The 26,076-nt window shown below is 41.2% G+C and overlaps 1 protein-coding gene across 2 annotated transcripts in view; it reads left to right on the top strand.

Moving 5' to 3' along the window:
• The window catches only part of vldlr (very low density lipoprotein receptor), a 92,083-nt gene that overhangs the window by 36,905 nt on the left and 29,102 nt on the right, over nucleotides 1-26,076 (top strand). For both annotated transcript variants that reach the window (XM_033647089.2, XM_033647088.2), the window contains exons 4-10: nucleotides 5,328-5,450; nucleotides 10,921-11,129; nucleotides 15,465-15,627; nucleotides 16,099-16,221; nucleotides 17,895-18,017; nucleotides 20,557-20,676; nucleotides 23,680-23,805. In XM_033647089.2, the coding sequence (XP_033502980.1) occupies nucleotides 5,328-5,450; nucleotides 10,921-11,129; nucleotides 15,465-15,627; nucleotides 16,099-16,221; nucleotides 17,895-18,017; nucleotides 20,557-20,676; nucleotides 23,680-23,805 (987 nt within the window). The remainder of the gene's footprint in view (nucleotides 1-5,327; nucleotides 5,451-10,920; nucleotides 11,130-15,464; nucleotides 15,628-16,098; nucleotides 16,222-17,894; nucleotides 18,018-20,556; nucleotides 20,677-23,679; nucleotides 23,806-26,076) is intronic.

Below are 26,076 nucleotides of genomic sequence, written 5' to 3'. Positions count from 1 at the left end.
AATTAAAAAAATAATCTTATCTTATATAACACATTTGTTTTGATTAAAGCCCTCTTGACTTTAGTCTTTTGTTTACCTTCCTCACTTCCATTTCTCTTCTTGCACACTGAGCTTAACAGCCAATCAGAGGTATTTCTCTCACTGACGGGCTCCACCACTGGTTAAACATGCTGAACTGGCCAAAAAAAAGGGCAACAAGGGCTGACTAAAGATACGGGACATGGCACCGAAAACTAGAGCAAAAGGTGCTCACCAACAGGCCCAAAGTGTGGTGGCATCTCACTTGTAAGTCCTTGCAAATACACCGTAAATATTTTTAATTATTAACTGTTCTTGCTGTATGAAATATGGCCAAGAGATGCTGTGGAACAGTGGTCCCTAAATGGTGGGTTGCAGTCAAAAAGTGGATCATAGGTGCATTCAAAATGGACCACAAGTGACTTGCAAATGTGTCAAGTTTGTAAAAAACACTTAATTTTAAGCACAGTTGATTCCTGGCACAGAGCTTTTATTTTGAAGTGCCGTTTCCTGCTGTAGAGTGTCTGACTAATGGACAGCTACTTGACAGAGACAGCAAACTAGCTCCAAGACATGGTCAAACACAAAATGTATTAAACTGTGTGGACCTTAAACTAATGACTGAGAGAAATGTTGACCCTATGGCAGGTCCAGTTGGGAACCATTGCTGTAGAATAATGAGGTTTAAAAAAAAGAAAAATTCATCAAAATTCAATCCAGTTTAAATAGAAAGCTTGACACCGGCAAATCACAAAAACCACAAATTGTTGTGCTGTGCTCCGAATATAAACTTTAACTTTGGAAAAATACCAACAGTGAAATCCACAAGCCTCTGCTCTATGAAGTCATTTCCATTTTATTTCACTGCCGTTTAATCCCTTTGTATAATGTCATTTACACAGTTTATACAAGAGTCAGAGCAGGATGTTGTATTCAGACACTGCAAGAGACAACAGTGCCAGCGTTCAGTTAATTATAGCCTCTCCTGAGACTCATCTTTTAACTTTCCCTTTGTTCACCATTTTCCCTTTTTAGATTTATTTCTGGTTAAATTTATCCTCCATACCTTTGTTTTATCCCCTGATAATGAAATTGCACATTAGTGAAGTTGCCTGCTGAGAACTCCAGAGAAGTCCTGCTTTGCCATTTGATCTTTAGACATGTCACCTTTCTGACATCTGTCTGTGCTTGTGTAGATTGTGGACAACCTGTGTGCCCATGTTTCCACTTGCACTTGGAATTGCATCGGTCAACTGGAGGTCATCAACAGCATTCCAGTTTGTACTCCATATTGTGTGTGTGTGTGTGTGTGTGTTTTCAAAGGTTGTGTTAAGTTCCAGTCATAGCTGCAGTGGTGTACGTGCAGTTCAACCCAGCTACTATAGCTGTTATATCACTGTACTGTTTGACCAGCTGTCACACATGACTTGGCAGCTGGGAATGGAATCTAAAGTGTGTCTGTGTGTGTCTGTGGATGCATGCAAACATCTCCTGGCAGTTTCTGTGTGAAGGACTTGTGCTGTGGTTGTGTTTACGTCACTTTTCTTGCGTCAGTGTTGAATTAAGGAAGCAAGCTGCAGCTTCTGTTCACTTAGTCTAAGAAAAAATACAAGCAGGGTGTCAGAGACCTCCATTAAGTTTTTTAGCTGACCATCTGTGGTTTGTTTACACAGGCTCACACTGTTGCTTAGGTGAAAATCTTTGTCTTCAGTGTCAACTTCAATGGGACAGAAAAAACTGAATACAGGGTGCAGCACCTGTTCTTTTTTTTAATTAAACATTTTCAATTATATTTTGAAACCTGCATTGTTTACATGGGCTCCCAGTCTTCTTCTTTCCTGCCTTTTGCTGGTGTGTTGTAAGGCCCTGAATGAGAATGAAGCTTTTTGCTCGCCTTTCTGCGCTTTAGACACGTGGTGTTTTTGCCAGGGTGCTCTGAACTCATTCATTCATTCATCTTCTAACCACTTCATCCTCTTGAGGGTCACGGGGGGGCTGGAGCCTATCCCAGCTGACATCGAGCGAGAGGCAGGGTACACCCTGGACAGGTCGCCAGACTATCGCAGGGCTGACACATAGAGACAAACAACCATTCATGCTCACATTCACACCTACGGACAATTTAGAGTCATCAATTAACCTAGTCCCCAATCTGCATGTCTTTGGACTGTGGGAGGAAGCCGGAGTGCCCAGAGAGAACCCACGCTGACACGGGGAGAACATGCAAACTCCGCACAGAAGAGCTCCCACACCTGGGATCGAACTGGCAACCCTCTTGCTGTGAGGCGACAGTGCTAACCACCACACCACCGTGCCGCCCCGGTGCTCTGAACTCCTCAAGTTGAAAAAACTCAGTGCGGAAAAACACCCCACGTCATCTTTCATGCCACATTTTTTCTCATTGTCCAATCAGATGATTTGAGAGGTGGGCCTTCTGTGGTGCTCATGACAACAAGTTTACAGTTGTTAAACAATGGAGAAGAAACTGGTGGTAGCAGTTGCTGGATACCCAGAGCTATACGGCACAACGCTAGACAGCAGGTTGTCAAACTGCCCCCGAGTCATCCTTAAATATGCCTGGAAACAGCCATCGTGGAGGCGAAGCTCCTGGACCAACTGGTGGTACTCCCCATGACCCACCCTCTTTTTTAAGGTCTCATGTACCCACACAGATCTCCGCTCCCCTGTGCCAAACAAACTATTTACCGACAGCCTCTCACCCTCAACCAGAGCTACAACAAGTACCCTCTGCCTGAACATTTTAGGAACTAGCTACTAATTACTGTGAAATAAATAAGATAAGAAACTGTAAATTGATTGCACGGGAAGGTTAGAATAAGGAGGTGAATCCGTGGTTGCCTGGCAACAATAAAAAGGTGCAGCAAGTGTTTTATTTTTCACTAGTGTCATTCAATTTTAAAAAATGGCAGAGCAGCACACTTCCCGTTGTGCAACCAGCAAAAAGCTGTCTGTGTGATCAGGGCCTTATGCTTCATGGCATTGATTATTGATGAGTATCGGAAAGTTTGCATTGAATGCTTGGTCAGATTTTCTAGCTTTGATATCTTTTTTCTTTAAATGAATAACATTGATGCACAGGGCATACTTATTTTCTTGAATGAAACTCAGGTATCACATTGGCACCACATGGGACACTCTCAAATGATGCCCAATTAATAACTGAATTGGCGAACCACTATGATATGTGACCTTAAATTCATCAAGGAGCATTATCAGTGAACTAGTCCAGATAGAGACTGGATATCTTATGCAGAGAAGACCGTATATATTGTCAAACACTGACTGAGTGTAAAGCAGAGAGAAATATGGGAGTGTAGTGTTACCTGGCTTATCAACAAAACTACATCCTCATAGTCAATAATTCACGTAGCTGTAGGAGCCACTTTTCAATTCACCTTCATCTACTGCTCCACTGAGCAGCTCTTATCACAGTGCAGTCCGATTTTATGTGCCATACTGCTTGTTATCTCCCTCCACAGTGGAAGATCGCAGGGATAAGAGGCAAACTGGGTCTTGAAGCTGACATTTTATGGAAACAAGCACTGTGGGATGAATATGTATGCTGAGATAGAAAGTGGTTCCTAATGATGCAGCAAGATCTTGAGTTTAACCTCCAGGTGACTGATATTAAAGACTGATGCTATCAGTTTTGAGGATAACAAGGAAAAAGAAAAACCAAACAAATGTTTCAAAGAAAAAGAAATTAGAGGCCAGATGGTTTAAAATATGGAAAAAAAAAAAAAAAGGCTATCCAGTTAAAGTAATGGTACCGAAATATCTGGAGAGAAAAACGACATGATGTACAAACATGATTTTCCAGACGTCAGCTCTTGATGTTCCAGCAAACTGGATTATCTACCAGCCAGCAGTTCTTTGGTCATCTGGGCATTGAGTTAACAGAAGCGGCAATTTCATGTTCACCATCACTCCTCATTGTAACGTCTTTCTTTGACAGGTAACTTGTAGCTCAGTATCACCTTTAATCTGCCAACAGCCGCTCACGATTTCCACCACAAAAAGAAAGCTACGCTGTGTCCTTGTTCTGTCCGCTTGTTATTTTTGGCCCTGCTGTCATGGGGGAAATGCACTCAAAAGGCAACAAGTAGAGCCACTGCAGCTGTGTGATGACACCGTACATGATACCACTAGAACATGTTGCTTCATTTTATTTATTTTATACTTCTGCATAAGCATCGCACATTTAACCCATTAGGTATGTTTTTTAAGCACATGTAAACAGGAGGTATTGATCCTCCTTAATCCGAGTTGGTATGCACATGTTTTTGAGGGTTGCCTTAAAGTCCCAAATATGCTTTTAAAATAAAATCAGATGATTAGAAATGTTGCTGTAATCACCCATTGAAACGGACCCATTCAGGAAAGCTGCAGTCAGTGCTTTAAAGTATAGAATAAAGTGGTTTCTCAGCAGCATATTGACAGACATCCTACTCAGAACGATGTTGAAGTGATAGTGAGGTTTCTGAAGCTTTGTGTATTTGAGTGATTTATACCTAACAAAGCTTTGAGGTGAAAAGGACCAAACTGAACCAAACGTTTATTGGGTGATGCGATGGTGAATATACCATGCGACAGTAGAATTGTGTTCGCCAGTAGAGATTTGGCAATACTGTTTGTACCGCAGGAGCTATTCAGGGCAACCTGTGTAGCAAATCAGGACTGGATTCTTGCTTACCTTGTAACTGTCACATGATCTTGTAATCTCTCAATTTGAAGTTTTTTCATTGCAGTCTGTTAAGCCACCACCGGCTCCAGTACCCTAAATCATTACTAGGCCAGTTTAAAAAATGATTTCAACTTGTCACTTAGACAAAAAAACACAGTAAAACAGGATCCATTAAAAAAAAAAGATATCCTTTGAAGCTTCCATTTTGAAAGAATTTTTAGTTTTACTGTTTTCCGACTTTCATTTTTAACTCAAGTGTTGTCTCATATGAAGCAGCTGTTTTTTGTTTGTATGGAAGTTCTACATAAAAAGAAAAAAATGTCAAATGTGATGGAGTTTAGTATGGTTATTTTAAACCATGTCTTAATTGAATTCACAAAACAATTGCTGTATCGTGATTTCTACCATTCCCATGATAGAAGATTTTGGTTGTATCATTCACCCCTGTCTCCACCACAATAAAAGTCCACTTCATGTTGCACCTTTTCAGTGTGTCATTGAATAAATAAATGTATCTCTTTAATGTGTTTTGCTATGAATCAAAACTAAACAAAAATGAAATGGTTCATTGTAGACGGTGTGTTATGTGTTTTTGACCATGCAGACATGAGGACGTGTCGTGTGAACGAGTTTAGCTGCGGAGCGGGCTCCACTCAGTGTATCCCCATCTTCTGGAAATGTGACGGAGAGAAGGACTGTGACAACGGAGAGGACGAGATCAACTGTGGTAGGTGGACATGCACACATTTACATGGGAGGGACATGTCCACATCTGTCGCAGCATTTAGGATGATCATTGCTAGTTACAGTACACAACATGGCAGAATAAAGTTTTCTTAATCACTTGAACATGTATGTTGTTGAGTCATGTAGCACAGGAGGTGAGCAGGGAATATTCAGTTTCTAGCTGAAGAGCAGGCACCATGTCTTTCCTACTTAATTGTCTGTGTGTTGGATCCAGGGCCCATGTGCTGTACTTGTATTTGTCAGAGGTATGGGAGGCTGAACCTTTACCTTCTACCAAAATGGTCCAACTTTAAGTACACAAGGACCTACATTCCCCTTTAGGTTTGATCACTGTAATGTCAAACTTATAAGTTTATTACCAGGCACTTACTGTCAAATGACAAAATGCTAAATGCAGTGGAACAGGTAACTATTACCTATGTTTACAGGTAGGAGTTATGTCATTTAGAGCCCCCTTTACACTTTGTGTTAAAATGCGTCTTATCCAGGCTGTATGTAGATAGGATTCAACCCAAATTACAAATACATCTGGTATTAATGTGTCTCCAGTTGTCTGTAGTTGGGATAATAATTGCCAAGTTTCTCTTTTATGCTTTAGTTGGACAAAATTCAGAACAGATACTTGGTCTCATCTTGACTATGGCACAGTTACATGGGGTGTACATCATAATATTATCTACACTTTCAGAGTCAATAATGGCATAAAAATAAAACTAGTATTTCAAAAAATCTTTGCTGATCCATAGTTTTTGTTATATACATTAGAACCAGTTAGGAAGAATAGCGAAAAGGAATAGCGAGGTCGATGAGGATGAATCCGGCCAACCTGACTGTACAGACAGTGATTGACAGGAAGAATACGTTAGACCTACAGATGTGGGAGACACCCAGTACTGTTAGTATCAGATAAGAGAGACAACCAAGCGCCCTGCAGCTTCACCGTCAGGTGAAGAGGAGCCAGTTCTACCCTGCTGGTTTGGAAGATTCATGCTTCGTTATGTATTTCCACCCAAGTAGTTGTTGTATGTGGACTGAAAAGGCAGTCACAATGCGTCCCTGAGTTGGTTCTGCCGATTGGATCATAATCTGTCCTTGGTGTGTTTTGGGTGCATTCACACCTGTACTTTCACGTGGTCCAGCACTGTCTGATTGTGATCTGATCCCCCAAAATGTATTCTATGCAAGGTGTAAATGGGGTCATAGTTTGTGTGCATCTGGCTTTGATTAATCTGGACTGTCCTGTGATTAACAAGGACAACCAGTGGAGGTGGCTCCCATTATGTACACCCTGCTGTGGCTTTTTCATTAGTTCAGATAATGTCATGCATTTGCCAGTGACTGATGAGCACTTGAGGGCAAAGATGACCTATGATGTGGTCACAAGATACTTTCTGACCTTGCATTGATGAGGATATTGAGAGCTGCAAAAACACTGTTCTGCAAATTTGAGCAAAGTAAGGCCACATACAGTATGTTGGCTACATTTGGACTTTGACATCTTTGTTCCTAAAAAGCAGACTTCATGAGATGTTGCCTCGTAGTTTGAATGCACTTCCCTATAGCACCTGATTCACTGAATGAATTTCAGATTAAATCATTCTGGACTCCAGCCATAGCGTCCTTAAAGCTGCAGCTGTGCCGTACACCCCTCTGCCTAATTAATATTGTGCAGGGACAGACAACTTTTTGCATAAACACACAAGACTGTTATGGCTTTAGGAAGTGCAATGATACAATACAATTCAGAAGTGATCCAAGTACTACTTAAGTGTAACAGCTGTTGTCCTGTACTTACCCGGGCACTGAAACCATTTCATGGATGTGTGTATCAATTACTCCTCATCCTCCAGCTGTTTACCCTAAACACTGTGCTGCATAAACACACTAAGAGCCCTTCTGCACAGAGCATGAAGCTCAGCCCGGACCAACTATAAACTAAAATAATTGGATCTGACAGAAAACACTAAATTGGCCCGTAGCATGCTGGTGAATTTTATCCATCCATCCATTTTCCACCGTTATCCGGGGCTGAGTCGAGGTGGCAGCAGGCTAAGCAAGGCAGCCAGACGGCCCTCTAAGAAGGAAATGCACTCAACAATCCTTCATCCAGGTTGTTGAACCTGAAGGATACACGGGATCCATTTTGGTGACTAACACTGAATGCAAATATAACTTTAGTTTGTTTACAAGAATCCTCTGCAGGGCTGACTCACAGCTGGTGTTTCAGTTGGGAATGGGGTCGAGGTTAGGGCTCTGTGCAGGACAGTCAAGTTCTCCCACACCAAACTGAAAAAAAATATAGAGCTGGCTTTGTGCACAGAGGTGTTATGTTAAAACAGAAAAGGGTCAGAAACGAGCTGCTGCCTCAAAGTTGGAAGCACATTACTGTCATAATGTCATTGTATGCTGTAGCATTTCAGTTTCCCTTCATTTGAACTATGAGACCAAATACCATGGAAAGCAGCTGCAGACAATTATCCCTCCTCTACCAATATTTACAGTTAGCACTCAGCATTCAGGCAGGTAGTGTTGTCCTGGCATCCACCAAACCCAGTTCATTCATCCGTGACCACATTTCCACTGATTCACCATCAAAGTGAGTTGTGTTCTCTGCTTTACTCAACTTTGGAATTGTGTATGGTAATTTCAGGCTTGTGTGCTTCTGCTAGGCCATGCAAATGCACGTCATGACCTCCTGATGACGACCTCTCGTGCTGGCATTGCTTACCAAGTCATTTGCTACTATGTAGTTAATGTTCTGAGACAAGCGATTTTTACTTGCTTCATTACTCAGCAGGCCCGTTTGTGAATTTGTGCGACCTACAGTTGCACAGCTGAGCTGTTGACATTTCTGCAGTTTAGTAACAGGACTTATGCTTGACCAGGGAAAACCAGTCAGGCAGAACTTTATTGGACTAACTTCAGTTAAAAATGGCATCCTATATCCAGTATTTATGGTGGTGCTGTGTGTGGGTTGTATTCTAGGACAATGAAAGAAAAGTAATACCTGCACACTTACTCCGTGCCACACAGGTTATTAAAAAGACAACGTTTCAATCCTACTTGGATCTTCATCAGGCCAAAATGTTAGGCTGCTCAATGCTCGATGATGGCAGGTGTGGTTGGCCATCTAAACCACCCATGAGTGATAAAACAAGAGACGATAAACAATTCAATAAAGTACAAAGAAGAGCTGTTTTGCAGCCAGCCCCCTGTGGCCAGTCCATGAATTGCACTCTTTGGCGCTTCCCTATTGGCTTCACTCATTCACCCTGGAGATTGCTGCTTGGGCAAAACAGAAGAAATCTTGAATACAAGTACAGGAATAGGGTCCCAAAAAGTTAGGTCAAATCCCAACAAGAGAAATAGACACACCTGTTGTATTTATAAACAAATTTTGTGTGTATTCTAGGACAGTGGTTCCCAGTTGGTGGGTCCTGGTAAAAAAGTGGTCCTCGGGTCCATTCTGAATGGACCACAAGTGACTCATGAACGTGCCAAGTTTGTAAATAAACACACTTTATTTTGGAGTACACTGAATTTCCAGCACAGAGCTTTTACTTTGAAGTAAAAGTGAGAAACTAACAGACAGCTACAGCTACTTGACAGAGACAGCAAACTAGCTCAGCAGTATGGCCAAATGCAAGTACGACACTGAATATATTGAACTGTGTGGACCTTGAACTGATGACTAAGAGAAATCTGGACCCCGGGATATTATTAAAAAACAAATGACAGGGCTCAACAATAAGGATTGCCCGATTGCCTGGGGCAAGTAAAACTCACGGTCGGGCATGTAAACTAACAACTCACTTGCCCGATCGGGCAAGTTGCTAAAAATAGTAAAAGTTAATAACTAATTGATAAAATAAATGTATTTTAAAACGTGCTCTTCTGCTCTGATGCAGCGGTCTCTCTGCCTGAAGTCACAGGCACAGCTGTGTAACAATGTCCTGCCCACAGCGCCCATTGATAGTATTTTGCGCGACAGACGCTTCATATAATAACATAACAATATACTATTTATGGTGTTATGCCATCATGTCATTTCTGTCTCTACATGGTCACGCGTCAACAATTCTCCTCTGCTCTCTGTATTGCGCACGGCGGAGTTCCGCCACACACACAGGTGAGCATGCTAGAGCGGCTCGGGCCGCATTTTCCTGACAAAGTTATTGAAATGGACACTGTGTAAATAATCAACAGACTGCTGTTACGCACAGAGCAGCATGTTTGTCTGTGCGCGTAGCATGGCACTCATGCTAAGCTTGTGTTGCGTTCAGGCGTTGTCACGTAAATAACAACTTCCAGCACTTAAATAGGTCATAGCACAAAACAGCAGCGTGTCATGTGACTTTTTACTTAATTATATTCAATAAAATTGTATGTTCCTAAATCTTGAGACACCTCATATGTAAGCTAGACAGACATTTCACCTGCTCATTACTGTGCACACATGTACTGTATGTACTTAGTCCTAAAGAGCCCTTCTGGTGCCAGTAGATACATAGAAACATCCCAGCAGGCTGTACTTTGCAAGCATACAAAAAAGTTTCACGCATGTGAAAATTATTTTTCATGCGTGTGCTTCACCTCCGCTGCTACAACTCCATCCTAGGGGAAACACTGCTGTGTGCATTTTGTGCAACAGGTGGATGTGGTAGTCTACTGGTAGAGTAGAGAGAGAGAGAGAGAGAGCTAAGTAGCGTTGAAGTAGAGTAGAGCAGGGCAGAGAGATGGAAGCAAAATATATTAAACCTGGTGTTAATACAGCAGAACTGGAGAGAGGGGTGAAAAATAAATAGAGGTGGGCATGGCTCAAGTAGGGCGCAAAATTATAGACGGAGAACGATTGACAAATTTTTCACTTTAAGCCCTGACACTGTCATTTTTGTGTAGGAATTAAGCTACAATACATGACATATGTTGTTTTAATTAATAAATACAGTGTAAATAAAGATTACATAACATAAAAATAACTGCAGTCTTTGTTATTTGATAGCCGCTTAAATTAAACAATTTTTATAGGGCAAGTAAAAACTGACTTCGGGCAAGTAGATCTCTGACCAACTTGCCCGACCGGGCAAGTGAAAAAAAACCTTAGCGTTGAACCCTGAATGAGCAGCCATAGTTGCGGACATGTGCTGTATATAAAGCCCAAATGTCTCAATCCTCTTGAATATGAAGAGTCCAGTTTCGAGTTTAGCGGCCTTCCATTTGGAAAGTGGCACAAACTCTTGTAAAACAGCTCAAACATGTAATGGTAGTGGTTAAATTAAGTGCTCCTAGTGTAAATTGTGACAGCTTACAGGATGAATGCTGTAGATTTTAGCATTGTTTCTAGAAATTGCGAATACATTGCGATAGCAGCGCCGTCCTTGTCATGTGACTGAACTGTTCACCTTCACAGTGCTCTCATATTTGCCTTGTGTCCTCCTGTCTGCCTCCAGGCAACATCACCTGCGCTCCTAATGAGTTCACGTGCGCCAGCGGTCGCTGCATCTCCCGGAACTTTGTGTGCAACAGTGAGGACGACTGTGGCGATGGCTCTGATGAGGTGGAGTGCGCGCCGTCCTCCTGCGGTCCCAGCGAGTTCCAGTGCGGGAACTCATCGTGCATCCCGGCCAGCTGGGTGTGTGATGATGACGTCGACTGCCAGGTAAGAGAGGCACACAGTGACGTGCCACGCATACACACACGCTTGGAATTTGTACACAAACACAATTGTACACATACATGTTGCATATTTAAGTACATAGAAATAAGCCCTGACAAACTATCTCATCTGGGTTGTGATTTTTGCCTCTTTTTTATCACGAAAGACTTAATATAGGCAGCACCCTAAAACACACTCCCCCTCATTTTCTAGGTCGATTTTGCCTCACTGTAATGACCTGTCCAGTATGATATCCCTGGGTACGCAAATTACACACACACACCGGTTCTGCATGTTCAATGTTCACAGCGCCCTGTGGTTATTGACCTGCCTTACACACACATACACGCACACACACACACTGACTTTGACACTCCCAACACGTTTTCACACACGGCAGAACAAGTTCCACTGAGTCGGCACTTTGACTGTTACCTGTTAATTGGCTGTGTGGTTATCACTGTGACCGCCCCACAGGAAAATGAAAGAAGACTGACGCAAACGGTCACACCCACAAATATTTAAAACACCGTTCTCATTGGGAAGGTCATTGTAATTCACTCTGTCGCTTTCTCACACCCAGCCGGTCCTGCGTCAGTGTTAATAGTCAGGGAGCTTCAGACATACATACACAAACACACACATTCTCACACTCCATTAATCTGCTCCCACATGAGTCAGTGACTTTCTGAGATGATGAAAGTGTGAGAAACTCCTCCTGCTGCTCCTCTTGATCCCTCTCTGTCTGATTGCCCAGTTATGATTCGGAGTCCTAAAAGCTCTCTGCCACGCACGTCCCCCAGATCACCTGTCATTTAAACAATGTGAGAGCCATGGTGTGGCTTTGTTTGGATTCTGTATGAATGAAGTTAGCTCTTTCCTTCAGTGGCTGATGTCTTTGCAAAACTGCTGAAATGTCTGATATTGTATTGGAACGTACTTGAATAGTCTTAAAAATGTTTGTCAAACTAGATGTTGGTGGCATACGTATGTCCATTATGACTGTTGGTCAGAATAATGTGTCAGCACCTCTCTTGTGGACATTAGGGAAACAGACTCTGGCATAGTAATGGGAAAAAATGAAGCAACAAATCTTTTTGAACAGCTCTTTTTAATGTTCATTTGCCTACTGAACATTCAAGTGCTCATGACTTTTCCCACCCACTCATTCACCATTATTGTAGAGTACTGCTCACACTGCCTGCTACAGTGAGTGAACAAGCAAGGACCTTTTAAATCAGATTTGAGTCTAGACCTCCATCAGATTAGGCCTGTGGTGCATTCACGTGCTCCTCAGATGGTCGCTCCTCCGACTTTGGTGAATTCATGAGCGTCAAGTTGTAATGTGGAAATATGATGTGTTGTATTTTATTGCTCAGAGAAAGGAACAAAGAAAGAAAAGGAAATGTATCGAGTAAGCCATAAAATATGATGGGAAACTCCGGTTGCATAGGTAACTGGGACATCAGGTCAGTAGCATTTCTGTAACAGCGTAGTGAGCTTATATAGCTTATCTACATACAAGTGGGAGGCTGAATCAATGCATTAAAATGAATTCCATCTTTATTAATGTAAACATATGCAAGATGGCTGGTAATGCATTGAGGAGAGGTTTTGTGAGGCGGGCAGCACTGGCTGTTGAATGTGCATATACTAAGGTAGTGTCATGGAGAAACTGACACTGTATTTTACAAAACCTATCATAACTCCAAAGGTTCAATATATTTACATGTACATCAACTCAAGGAAGTGTCTGTTTTGAATTTGGTCACACTTTAAAAGGGTAGTTCTCTTGGAAATTTCTAGATGTTTTACCAAACTACACACTGTACCCCAGCAGATCCACTTCAAGTCAAGTAAAGTTGACCTCCTGGTCAACTTGTAGGCTGATTTACCTGTTGTAATGTTGCATATATTCCGGTTTCTTAGCTTGTGTGTATACTAGAGAAGTAGTAGCAAATGCTGGGACATGGTGTGTAACATGGTGTATTTCCTGATTTCAAAAATAAAATGATAGGACACACACTGTGCATTTTCAACAACTGTCATTATGTGTTTGAGATGATCTCTGTAAAATGAATGTTTTGTAAAGCTGTAGGAGACTTCCTCTCCTTGCCCTGATTGCTATGATTCTTGCCAGTCTGTTTCCCAGCTGTTTACATGGGAAATAGTGAATAAACTTTATCAAAACCAATAGTCATAATGCACACAATTTTAAAGGTTTACAGATATAGGAATAGTTTGATGTTTTGGGAAGTATGCCAAGAGTGGGGAAAGAAGATTGAGACCACATCTGTTTGGTTAATATGTAGCTACAGTCAGCAACTGGTTAGCTTAGCTTTAGCATAAAGACTGGAAACAGGGAAACAGCTAGCCTGGGTCTGTCCAAAGGTAACAAATGCCACACATTCACTGCATGGTTCGGTTTGACTCAACTCACTTTTGGGACCTTTTCTGTATTTCGTTTTCCACCATATATAGTACTCTTTCACTTGAGGCAGAATTCTCATTTGATCTCCACTGCGATGTCGTGTGTAACCACTGTGATATCATCCGCAACGAGACATTTGTATCCTTTTATTGGCAAACAAACTGAGGAATGTGTGCTACCATTTTTTAAAACTCTGGATCAAGTGAATTCCAGGCACTGGTGACAGTTGCTTGGGTATTTAAAAAATGGTAGGTTTCTGCAGGATGTCCAGTGTTGTGCAAGAGACGATTCTAGAGCCCATTCTCTCCGACCAATCCGTGGTCTGAAGTGTTTGAAGTAGTGCTGCACGATTTGATAAAAATGTGCGATTGCAATTTGAATGGGCAATATCGCGATTTGCGATTACAATATAATACATAAATGGTATCATTAGTCTTCTTGCTTGATTCAGTGCTTCCCCTACATTATATTAGGGGGGCACTGACCTGACCTGACATAGTTATTGTTATGGACAGTGTGTAATTAACCATCAACAGACAGAGCACAGTCAAACACGATGCTCACACAGCAGCGCAGCCTGGCACTGTACACACAGCGGAACGAGCCTGTGTTGCATTCAGGCGTTGTCACGTAAATGACAATTTCCAGCACACCATAGCACAACACAGCAGCATGTCAAGTGGGCCGAAACCGAGCAAAATTGCTCAGTTTTTCATTTGTTACTATATAGTTTGTTATGGAGTCCATGATTTCCCCATGACACTTAAAAATGTTTGCGTAATTGTGTTTTGTTGTTTTATGAGGCTCTGGCGTCTTTCAATTGTCTTTTTGTCTTTAACGGCTCGGCTTTCTCTCACATGCATGCTTCGTACTTTTCTCTGTGCTGTCTCAAGTGCTGATATAGATTGGTCGTGTTGCTGCGGGACGTGGCGACTTAAACTTTTAAACGTTTACACAGCACATCTTTCTGTTCAACGTCACCGTACCTGAATCCAAAGTATCGCCATATAATAGACGTTGCGTTTTTTCCGCCACCAACTCAGGCTGTTCTTGGTCGTGCTCATGCTCTTCTTCAGCGTCTGTGTTGGTCACTGCTGCACGCTGGGTGGTCACCTGACCATACGTGCTGCACACACCAGGATAGCTTGTGGGCGTGATGTCAACAAACTCCACACACTACAGGAGAGGTAGTCACGTTCACAGGCACACACGTTAACATTTATTTACATTAAATCGCAAATCACAGCCTTTTATGCGGTTATGTAATCGTACAGCCTGACATGGCGATTGCGATTAGATTAATCTTGCAGCACTAGTTTGAAGTCCACCCTCACAGTATTGGCTCATCTCACTTGGAACCTCAATCAAGGTGATCCTAAAAATACTCTTGTCAATGGAAAACAGGAAAAAGTCAATTTGAGTAGAGCCATGTCGTACCATGCAGTGAAAATGCAACAGTAGTCTGCCTGCCATCACCTCTAGAGCTCAGTACACTGACTTCCTGGAGTCTCTGCTGGTTACCTGGCAACCTCACCACAAGACCCCAGGAAGTTGCTGTGCCTGGGAAAGTGAAAGAGAACAAATGTAGAAAACTCTGATTTTTGTGTGATCAAACCAAACGCCTTTTGAAATATAAAAACAGGACATTGAGTCCCACTTACTCTTTGTACCTGAGTGTTTGTCTGTCCCACAAATTTCCCTTCAGCCAGAGGGCCATACCACATCAAAGCATCACACACTTTCTGAGTTCAAAATTGCTCTCCAAACTGGTCTTTTAGGTCTTGTTAAGATAAATTGCAGGCTCCCTGCCAGGAAATGACTGTAAGGCAGCAGGCGCTGGTGACAGCAAGTGAATAGCAAATGGAAAAAGCTTTCACACGTCGTATTCTTGACTCTGTGCCCTGCAGGACCAGTCAGATGAGTCTCCGTCTCGTTGCGGCCGTCACCCAACACCGCCTGCCAAGTGTTCCTCCAGTGAGATGCAGTGCCGCTCAGGAGAATGTATTCACAAGAAGTGGAGGTGTGATGGAGACCCTGACTGCAAGGACGGCAGCGATGAAGCCAACTGTCGTATGTACACACCAGCTGTCGTCAACACATTTAAAAACTGAGCATTTTAAGATCATAACCACATTTATTGTGTGACCGTGGCAGATGATGGGAGTTTTAAATGTGTTGATGTTCCTTTTGGAATGAGAGTGCAGCACATAATGGATCCCTGCTCAAACTGTCTTCAATTATCTGTCTGTCCAGTTAGTCCTAAATTAATGCCTGCAGTGATGAGGATACGGCCATCAGTGTCATAACAAATTCCAAGACATCTAAGTGTTTTCAGTTTATGTTTAACGAACAGTCCAAAATCCAAATATATTCAATTTACAGTGTGATGAGAAAGTCCTTATATTTGAGAAGCTGAAACCAGAGAATGTCTGGCTTTTTGATTTGACCAATGATTTAATTGATTAATTGATTATTAAACGATTAATTGATTATTAAAACGATTGATTAACTCAATTTGTGTACGATGTGTGTTCCTGGCAGCTGTACGCACTTGTGGACCGGATCAGTTCAAATGTGATGATGGAAACTGCATCCTGGGCAGCAGACAGTGTAACGGCCTCAGAGACTGCGCCGATGGATCAGACGAAGTCAACTGTAAAAACAGTAGGTGCTCTGTGTGTGTGTATGTGGGTGTATGTGTATGTGTGTGTGTGTTTGCTGCTTTGCAAATGACTTGATGCAAGACGGTGAAAGCAGTGCTCTTTAATTTTGGGTAGAAATGTTTTGGGACAATTTTATTGACACTTGTTTTCCAGGAGATGCTCTGTGAAGAAGGACCAGTCTTATATTGATGCAAAGATTTGAACACTAGCAGGAATTTAGCACAGCATGAAAATAAAAGCAGCGCAATTTAATTATATTTTGTCACTAGAATGGAATAATGTCAATGGAAAATTCTGATGAATAATCATGATCTCAATATTGATTTAAAACAAAAAAAAAAGTGATTATCATTTTGGCCATGATCTTGCAAGTCTTATCCTGAGGCCACTGATAAGAGAATAACAATTGTTGTTTCAGCTCAGTCTCTGTCTCAGTGAATAAACACTCCCATTAGTCTCTGTCGTCTTAAAATGAATGTCTTTATTCACAATACTGGTACCAGGAAGCAGACGCCAAACAGCAGTGCTGGCATGGAGTTTGCTCCACAGACAGTCTTTCCAACAGTCTAGTTATACTAGAGAGAGAGAGAACAAGGTATCATAATCTTTCCAACTTGATAGGACCGGCTCTGACATGCTTGGCAGAGTAGGGTAAAGGCCAGGGTCAGTTAACCATGACAATGCAGAAGCACATACATTTCATAGCTAAGCATAATGTTTCTGTTTTTACATCCCACTGCAGGCTGTCCTGAAGAAGCTGAGAGAGAGGCTGTGTGTGTGTTAGCGTAGATGCTGTGGGCTTGTAAATTACGTATTTTTCAGATGTTCTTTTACAAAGAAAAAAAGACACCCCACCTCAGGTTGTGCTCGGGTACAAAAGCAGTGTTTGTTTGCTGTGTGTGATGTATTAAGAACGCTTTTTCTCAGCAATCCAATGCTGTGTTTTATTTTTTTGTGCGCTCATCTAGAAGATAAATGTACCAACAACAAAAAAAGAAAAGAAAAAACCCTCCCGGTTATCTCGTTTCCATGAGTTTGTTTGTTCTTGCTCCAGTAGCATAAAACATGGGCTTTGAAAACAGACTTTAAAGAGTGACAAGTTTGTGGCAGATTCTCACTCAGAGACTGCTGAAAGAGGAATGCTTGTCAATGTTGGGTTTGAAAAGGCAGCTACTTTTAAAGCTACTTCCATTTTTAACCCAAACTGGAGGATTAGATTATCCTTGTAGGACTGAAAGGAGCTTTAGCTGTTTGGTTTGTAAAACCTTTCCAAAACTGAATACGCGTTGATAAAGCTTTCTTTCTCAATATTTTGTTTTCTCCCCTGTTCAAGCCTGTAGATAGGCCGCTGTCTCGCTTGCTAAGTGTGGCTATTTGCCAGAGAACAAATGTCTTTGAGTGAGATGAGAAGGTTGATACTACACTCATATCTTTGTATAAAGTACGGCAATAGATCCAGGAAGCGATTAGCTTAGCACAAGACTGGATGCAGGGAAAAACCACCAACCTAACTGTACAAAGACAAAAGAGCAAGTGTAAACTAAAAGTTAAATCCTGACACTTATGGCATTGTTAGTTTTTTACGGAATAAATATTTAAAGGACAGTATTGTGTGTTGTTGTGCATTAGTGGTTACTAACCCTGACAAGTAAAATTCTTTGCGTCTCTCCACAGTGACTCAGTGTAATGGACCAGAGAAGTTCAAGTGTCGCAGTGGGGAGTGTATCGAGATGAGCAAAGTGTGTAACAAGGCCCGAGACTGTCCCGACTGGAGCGATGAACCCATTAAGGAATGCAGTGAGTATAAAACAAAGGGTAAAAAAAGAATATGAACACTCTACATTTGTCCACGATGATTTATATTCAAGATTGTAGATGTTTTTGTCAGGTCTGTGCACATTCGTGTTTATTTAAAACCAAAGATTGTCTCTCGGGAGCCATCCCACTTTATGTCTGTTTTCACAGAGCAATCAATGTCATATTAAAACCATGTTTTAAAACGAAACAATCTTTCTGTACACACAAGTGTTTTGGCACAATTTCAGAAATAATCTCCCTCTTTACTAACACGCCTGAAAACACGTACACTGGCCATGCCCACACTGATTTTAACAGGAAGCAGATTGTCTACTATGAGTTTAGTCACAGAAAATACTGCAGAGACCAGAGATTTCTTTGCTTGGACTGACGACGAGGTGGAACTGTTAATAAAAACAACACAAGTAATGTTATAAGGCAGTCAAGGCGGCAGAAAACAGATTGAGAGTCATTCCAGGGCAAGTATGGCGATGCACTAGAGCGGTATTGAGAGCATTATCCATTACCAGAGGAAGCCGTGGCCTTGGGAATAGCCTAATTGCAGTGTTTTGGCTTGACACGTCGTGACTGAAATCCCAATCGTCATCGTTTTCTGAAGTCCATGTTTCCACCCATTCTGCCTAAAATGCAACCTGGTATTTTCAAACTAAAACATGGCCAGCAGCTTTTTCAAGGGTCTTCATTTCAATTGGATGCTAGTCATAAACATAGCAGAAGTTATTCATTTCAAATTTAAAACATCAGTGTGGATGCAGCCTCAGAAGTAGTGACTGTGTGCATCTTCCTGTAGTCTTGTAGTCACAGTGAGGTTACCGGGTTTAGTATCATTTTTGCCTGACATTCAAATTAGTGGTGATTTTCTGAGAACAGTAGATAAGGTCAGGGTGTCTACAGGTCCTTTTAAGAAGTCTTAAAATGTCTTCAGTGTTACAACAATAAGGCCTTAAATGTCATTAGATAGTCTTAAATATGAATTTGTGAGGTTTTAACTAGTACAAACATTTTATCTAATTTAATTCATACATTTTGTAATTTCTTCATGTGTAAATGAGTGTCTGCAAGATGTAGATTTGACTTAACTCAATCTAATAGCTATATTCCTAACACTTAACTCTGTACAAGACAAAAGGTGTCTTAAAGGGGTCTTAAAAAGCATCAAATTTGACTGTCTGATACCTGTAGACACCCCTAAGGTTTGATGTTTTACTTGAGCCTGTCTGAATGAGGAATAACTGAAGAGATGCAGAGTGGTGTGACGAGCAGAAAAGCTTTAAGTCAAACACATCTAGATGACACTTCAGATGATGACAGACATATTTCCACAGCCCTCCAACTGAGTGGCAAATCAAACGTAGATTGATCAACAAGTTTGATTTCTCTACATTTTTATTATATTTGCACTAGAATCTGAGTAAATACGAGTGAACTTGTAGTTTGAGCCGTGATCAACCCTCAGTGTGTGTCTGCAAATGTCACTTGATAAAAAGTCTTGTAGTGCTTCCCGAGCTGGTGGCTCTAAATGTCAGCGACATGAAACTGTTTGAACCAGAAATATTTGAGCTTGAGTTCCCAGAATGCCGAGTCTGTACATTGACGCTTAACACAAACCAAAGAAAAGACAAGAAAAGAAAGAAGGTGCAGCATTTAGATTTCTCTGGACAGGTTACTCAGGTACTGTTCAAGAGACAAATTGCTTTTAAGTACATTCAGATGTCTTTTCCTGTGGGCATGGAAGTCCATACGTCAAAGAAGAGAGTGGAATTAAGGCAAACAGGGTAAAACTACATGACGCCTACCTCTGTTGCACCTTGATTTATGCTGATAATATGTGGATTTTTATATAAAATCTCACCTTGTGCAGCTTTAATGCCTCGTGCATTTCAGGGTGAGAGACCGAATACTGCTTCTAAATAATTCTCTTTCATGGATCAAAGAACTTGGTCAAAAGTGATAATGCTTTACACAGTCAGAATATTAAACGTGTGAGTCTGGATTGTACAAATGTTCAGTCAGAGACAAAGATTGGCACATTGTGTATATAATTTAACAGATCAAGGTGATGAGCTGAATAATTGTATTTCAAGTGATGGTTCACCGCCTGCTTTGTTGAATTGGGAGGAGGGAACTTTCTTTTTAATTTTGTTACCTTGCTTTTATCAAAGAACATAAGGGCCGAGTGGAATAGTATGTCTTTTGTAAGTATCCAATAAACCGAGAACAACTGCCTGTCAACAATTAAAGGTCTTAAAGCTTTTATTATCTGCCTGAACCTGTTTGAGTCCAACAGACTCTTGAAATAACAGAGGGAAGAAGTGGTGCGAGGAAACGTACCCTTAGCTTTCTGTCCAAACTGTCAATGCCTGGATGAAACCTGAAATCTCAGATGCTGCGTTTTATGGCTGTGAACTGACTGAGTGCAACAGGATTACTATTAAGAGTGTTATGTATGGTTTATGTGTTTTGCTTGCATGATGTTCTTGTAGCTACAATAAAGCCCTGTTTCCGTCATGTGCTTCAGATCTAAACGAGTGTCTCCTGAACAACGGCGGCTGCTCTCACATTTGCAAAGACATGGTGATTGGCTTCGAGTGTGACTGCACACCTGGACTTCAGCTCATAGACCACAAGACCTGCGGAGGTAAGTGACCATTGTTATGTAAGGTTGCATCAATTGTAAATACAAAAAATTGGACTTATTTCGAAATGTAATAATCTCATCCATGGATGAAGCCATTTTTCAGGCACCACTGACCCAACAGACCAAAGGAAAACCTCCTTAAACCCAACAGGGATTAATTAATTTGATCAGTAAGGATGGTCAGCCTAGGTCAGACAGACAGAACAGAGAGCACAGGCAGCAGCATGATGCTCAATCAATTACAGAGCGGCGGTAAAGAGCCACAATTCATGTCACGTTTCCTTCACTTCACAGTTTCCACTTGCTGTTTGCATAAAAAAAAAAACATTTATCTCCCCTAATGTTGATGAAGCAGTATGTGTTCAGAGCTGATGGACAGCCCACTGGGATCCATCTGGGTGCCAGACATACTTACTCACCCGCCAACAGAACAAGACTCACTCCAGTTATAATTGGGTCTCCAGGTCTTCACGGCCTGACCAAAGAGCTCAGGAAGCTTTGAAATCAGTTTCTCATCATTATTATTATAATCATCAGTCTGCGGAGCTTCATCTCTGAGGAAGTAGAAAAGGGGAGCACAGAAATCTGAGTGAAGAATGTTCTTACATCAGTCATACTTCCCTGTCTGCTCAGATGCATACTGAATAAGTTTGACTTTGATAATTGGTAATTCATTGCGTAATTGCATTATTAAAGAGACAGTTCAACCCCAAATCAGAGATACCTATTCTTCCTCTATACAGATTGTTTTCGTGCGAATTTCTGAGTGTTGGAGATATCGGCCGTAGAGCCCTCTCTTGAATATGACTGAACTAGATGGCACTCGGCTCGTGGTTCACAGAGCAGCAAATAATACATTTGCAAAACTCAACAGCAATGTCTCTTTCCAGAAATCATGACCATTATATGCAAGAATAATGGATAAATCTGTCCCACCGATATCTCCAACACTGGCAACTCACACCAAAACAATCTACATTGATAAATAGCACAACAGGTTAGGCGGAATTTTTACTTCTGTGAATCAATGCTGTACCTACGGTGTAGGCTCTCCATCGACATAGAGCCTACGCCGTACCCTACGCCGTAGCCTGACGTGCACCTCCCCAGAAATGTAACTACACGTTGCAGCGAAGCAGACCTCCTGTTTGTTTCTGTATACTCACACCATTTCCCTCAGTGGAAACTAAGCTTTTATTTACATTAATTTCACATAAAAACAATAAATTATTGAAGACAAAGTCTCCACAAAAATAGCATTTTAAGTCTTGTGTGTGATTTATCCTGTATCCTATCTTTTTGTCACTAGGCTAATTTATACAATGTAAAATGCTAGGCTTGTGCTAATAATGTTAGCATGTTATATTTGTTTGGAAAACGTGTTTAGTATAAGACAGTTGTTTTGTCAGTGAACCTTGTGAGTTGTAATGGAGCCAAATTTTGTAACGTTACCTTTGTTAAATGTTGCTGTTGTCCCTGGCTTCATATGAGTAGAGGAAAAGTTCGCTAGCCGCTAGGCTAATTTATATAATGTAAAATGCCATAGGCTTGTGCTAAAAACATTAGCGTGTTGTATTTGTGTGGAAAATGTGTCCAGATAAAGACAAGTGTTTGTCTGTGAATGCCGTGAGTTAGAGTGGAGCTGATTTGTGTACTTGTGTTTGAAATTATCTCTATGAAGCCATGTTTAATGTGTGTTTAATATGTGTTTTGAATCAACTAAACTTTACAGCATTTCACAGAAACCCCACTGCCAGCTAGTGTTCTGGAGGTGTAACTGCACACACGGCACAAGTATAAAGGCTCACAATGGTGTAGGCCATGTGCATAGGCTACAGTATAGGGTCTGCTGCACAAGTATCAATCCTACTTAAGATTCGAATTTTGATTTTAAGGTGAATATACCATTTTAAGTGTTGTTAGATCGTCCCAGCTGTTTCTTTTGTAGTTATATTTGTGGTGTTTCCCACAGGTTGTCAGTTTATTTGAGTATTAACATGTGTTTTAGTGAACCCAGTTCAGTTACTTTAGTAAAAGCTAAACATCGGCAACATTTTCAACATTACCATATGTTTAAGATTCTGACTCTATTACATTTATTCCAGGAAAGAAAAACACTACCGGCACTTTTTGTTCACTGACATGCCTTAGTTTCTTGGCAGTCGTAGTTAAGCCTCGATTGTTTGAAAAGTAGATCAGACAGAACTGTCGACTTTAAACATCACAGCCCTCAAAATTAATCCAAAATCACAATGTCCTTGGCAGGGTATTGTCCTGGCTGAAGACGTGTTGCTATTTTGTTTTTCTTAGAAGTCACTAATCCAACAGGCTGGGTCGGACATACTGTGGGCTGCTGGTGTGACTTGGAGATATTTCAATTATGACCGCTACATGTTCTTATTGTGCACTTCTGGCCTCTAAAGGGTTCGGTGTGTAATGTGATTGGCCGTGTTGTGATTTTTTTTTTTTTCCTAAAAGTAGAAATCCCCTCGGTTATGTTCAGTAGGCACTGATCCGACACAGTTTTGTTATTGAGCCAATCTTGGCCTCCAGCACTGCTCTGGATATTGGGGAATGTGTGTAATCCCATCTGGAATGAACCCCACTGGTTGTACAAGCACTTAATCTACTCCCAGGTATAAAGTAACCACTACACTCCTGAAAGCATCTGTATATTTACATTTAGTTCAGGCGAGAGCAGCTTGTTACTAAAGAGCATTCTGGCAAAACACCACAAGCAATTATAATTTGGTGTAATTTTCTCTTTGTGTATCTCATCAGTTTACAGTCTCATGCAGAAGGAATCATGGGAATGCCTCAGAAAAGTAATTTAAAAAAAGGTTTTCAGTAGTTTTTGTGTTTGTAGTAGAACCATGTGTCTGATTACCCAAAATTGGAGCATTCAGCAGACTTGATTAATTAAACATGTCAGATACCAGCTGTATCCTCTCTCTTTCCTCTTGCTCATCCCTCCCTGCCTCTTCTCTTTGTCTCTCCGTGCAGACATCAATGAGTGTCTGAACCCCGGCATCTGCAGTCAGATCTGCATAAACCTGAAGGGTGGGTACAAGTGCGAATGCCACAACGGCTACCAGATGGATCCGACCACCGGAGTCTGCAAGGCTGTCGGTGAGTCAACAGTTGGGGATGCAGTGTAACTCCTTGAAATATAACTGCAGCTCTCAACCTTTCAGATGCACCCTGGTGGAGTGTCACACCAGATGTTTACTGTTTGGTTTGATTGCTGCTCAAGAAAACTCTCAAAATAGAGTAGAATTATTTAGCACATTAAGTTTTGAGATGTTTTTAATCATTCAGAAGCACCGCAGTGAGCCCCACCACACCAGGCTACTGTCAGGCTGTTTGACTCGACTGAAACTGTTTCAGAGATATAAATGCTGTTTCATTGTAATGGGTGAAACTGAGGGGTGCTTACAACATTTTGTCCACCCATGTATCAATGTTGGTAGACAAAATGGTTTCCAACAAAAACATGATTATGAATCTAAATAGGTAAAGTTATTAAACTGCAGAGCTCCAGGCTTGGGCCAGGACCAGTGGTGGAAAATGACGTGTTTTTACCTTGAGCATATTTTTGATATATTGTACTGTCTATGCCACCATATAAGTAGGTCTATTACAAGCTGACTGATAACATTTAGCCTTGTTTAGCCCCGTTTAGCCTCCATATGTATTATTTGTCGTGCTTATCATCAACAGATATGTGTATTATATGTTTAGATGCTATATTATAGGTTTCAGAGCGTAAAGGGTTAACTTAGATGCCACAAACCCTCCACCAGTAACACCAAGATAAACAATACAACCTTAATATTCTGATGTAACTATAAATTCATAAAGTCAGGTAATGTAACATTACGCATCTTATAACTTGCATACTAACCTTATGAGTTTGCTAACTTAAGCTAACGTTACTGTATACAAGAGATGAAAAAAACAGGTCTGCAAACTGGACTATGCTCCCATGAATATTTAATTGAATTACCACCAAGGTGACGTTTCAAGCTTTATGCGTTTCATCAGGTCTGACGAGCAACAGAGCTCAAAACGTCAACTCGGTGCTAATTTAATTAAATATTTTAGGGGCATAGCCTGGTGTTCGGACTCTGTCTGTTTATCTCTTGTCCAACCTCTATTTTTTATTGTCTGGAGTTGCGTGCTTTTGCAAACTTTTTAGATAACGTTGCTGTAGATGACATTAGCATCACAAGCTAATGTAAGCTGCTATATAAAAAATCTCCCCATAGGCTATTACCTCCGTATCTCTACTTGAAGCAGCCAGAGTCGAGGATGAGCAAGCATTATAAACTGAACAACCCCAGATATGAGTGCTCCGATTGACTGGCCACCAATCTTTAACAGCTGACATTTGTTCTATGGTCTCTATGAAGGCCGATGAGATGACGCAAAACAAGCAAGATTTCTCATGTGCCACTAAAATAGCTTCACTGGTCTTGCGGTTCTGCCAAACTGTAGCTCACACTGAGCATTCACTGCTGCATTCATGGTTTACTGCTAACCTGACGTCCAGCTCATCTGCCTCACACACTGGACAGAATGCTTCTGTTCACATTTAGCTTTATTTTATCCTGTATTGTGCCCACTGAACCGCCATGGCATCTGTGTGTACCAGCTCTTTCACTACAATGCATTTCTCCAGGATTTGAGTTGTTTTGTCTCTGCGACTGGAAGTGCAGGACTGATTACAAGATACCAGGGGCTGTTTTATAAAATTTTGGTTTTGATGCCTTTACCCAAAAACGACTTAAACTATTTAGATACAGTTTTGTATGTAGGTCACCTGTATCTGTGTTCTACTTGTTAACAGTAATCAGTTGTTTTTACAAGCAATGTTAGAGTCACAATATAGATTGAAACACTAGATGTCAAAAGTTACAGATGCCCTTAAGCAGGAGCAATTGTAACAGCACGTGGGGTATGAAGAGCATTTTATTAAATGTAATTCAACATCTACACTTGTATACATATGTGTCTAAAAGCATTCCATGTAATGAAACCCACGCACTGCAGCACCGCTGCTGGAAAAAATCCGAGGGAAACACCGAATGAACGCATGCTATTGTATCCTTATGATCGCCTCTGGTGGGCGTACATAATTAACTTCCTTCTCCTAGCTTGGGACCAGAGAGGGTTCAAAGGAGGAGTCGGGCCTGAGCATGGAGCTCTGCAGCTAGACTCTTCTCATATTATGCAGCTTCTCCAGTCAAGGATAAGTAATGGAAAATTACCAAAATGTCCTGAAAAACAATCGGTTGTCATAGAGTAGTTTTCAATTGACTGACTGGCAGTGCACTGTCATAAGGATAACAACCCTCAAAGTCTGTTTTAGTTTGTATGGTTAAATTACAACCGTGGCCT

Source organism: Epinephelus lanceolatus, chromosome 19 (genome assembly GCF_041903045.1).
Source record: "Epinephelus lanceolatus isolate andai-2023 chromosome 19, ASM4190304v1, whole genome shotgun sequence".
NCBI lineage: Eukaryota > Metazoa > Chordata > Actinopteri > Perciformes > Serranidae > Epinephelus > Epinephelus lanceolatus.
This window is presented reverse-complemented; position numbering and strand designations above follow the sequence as displayed.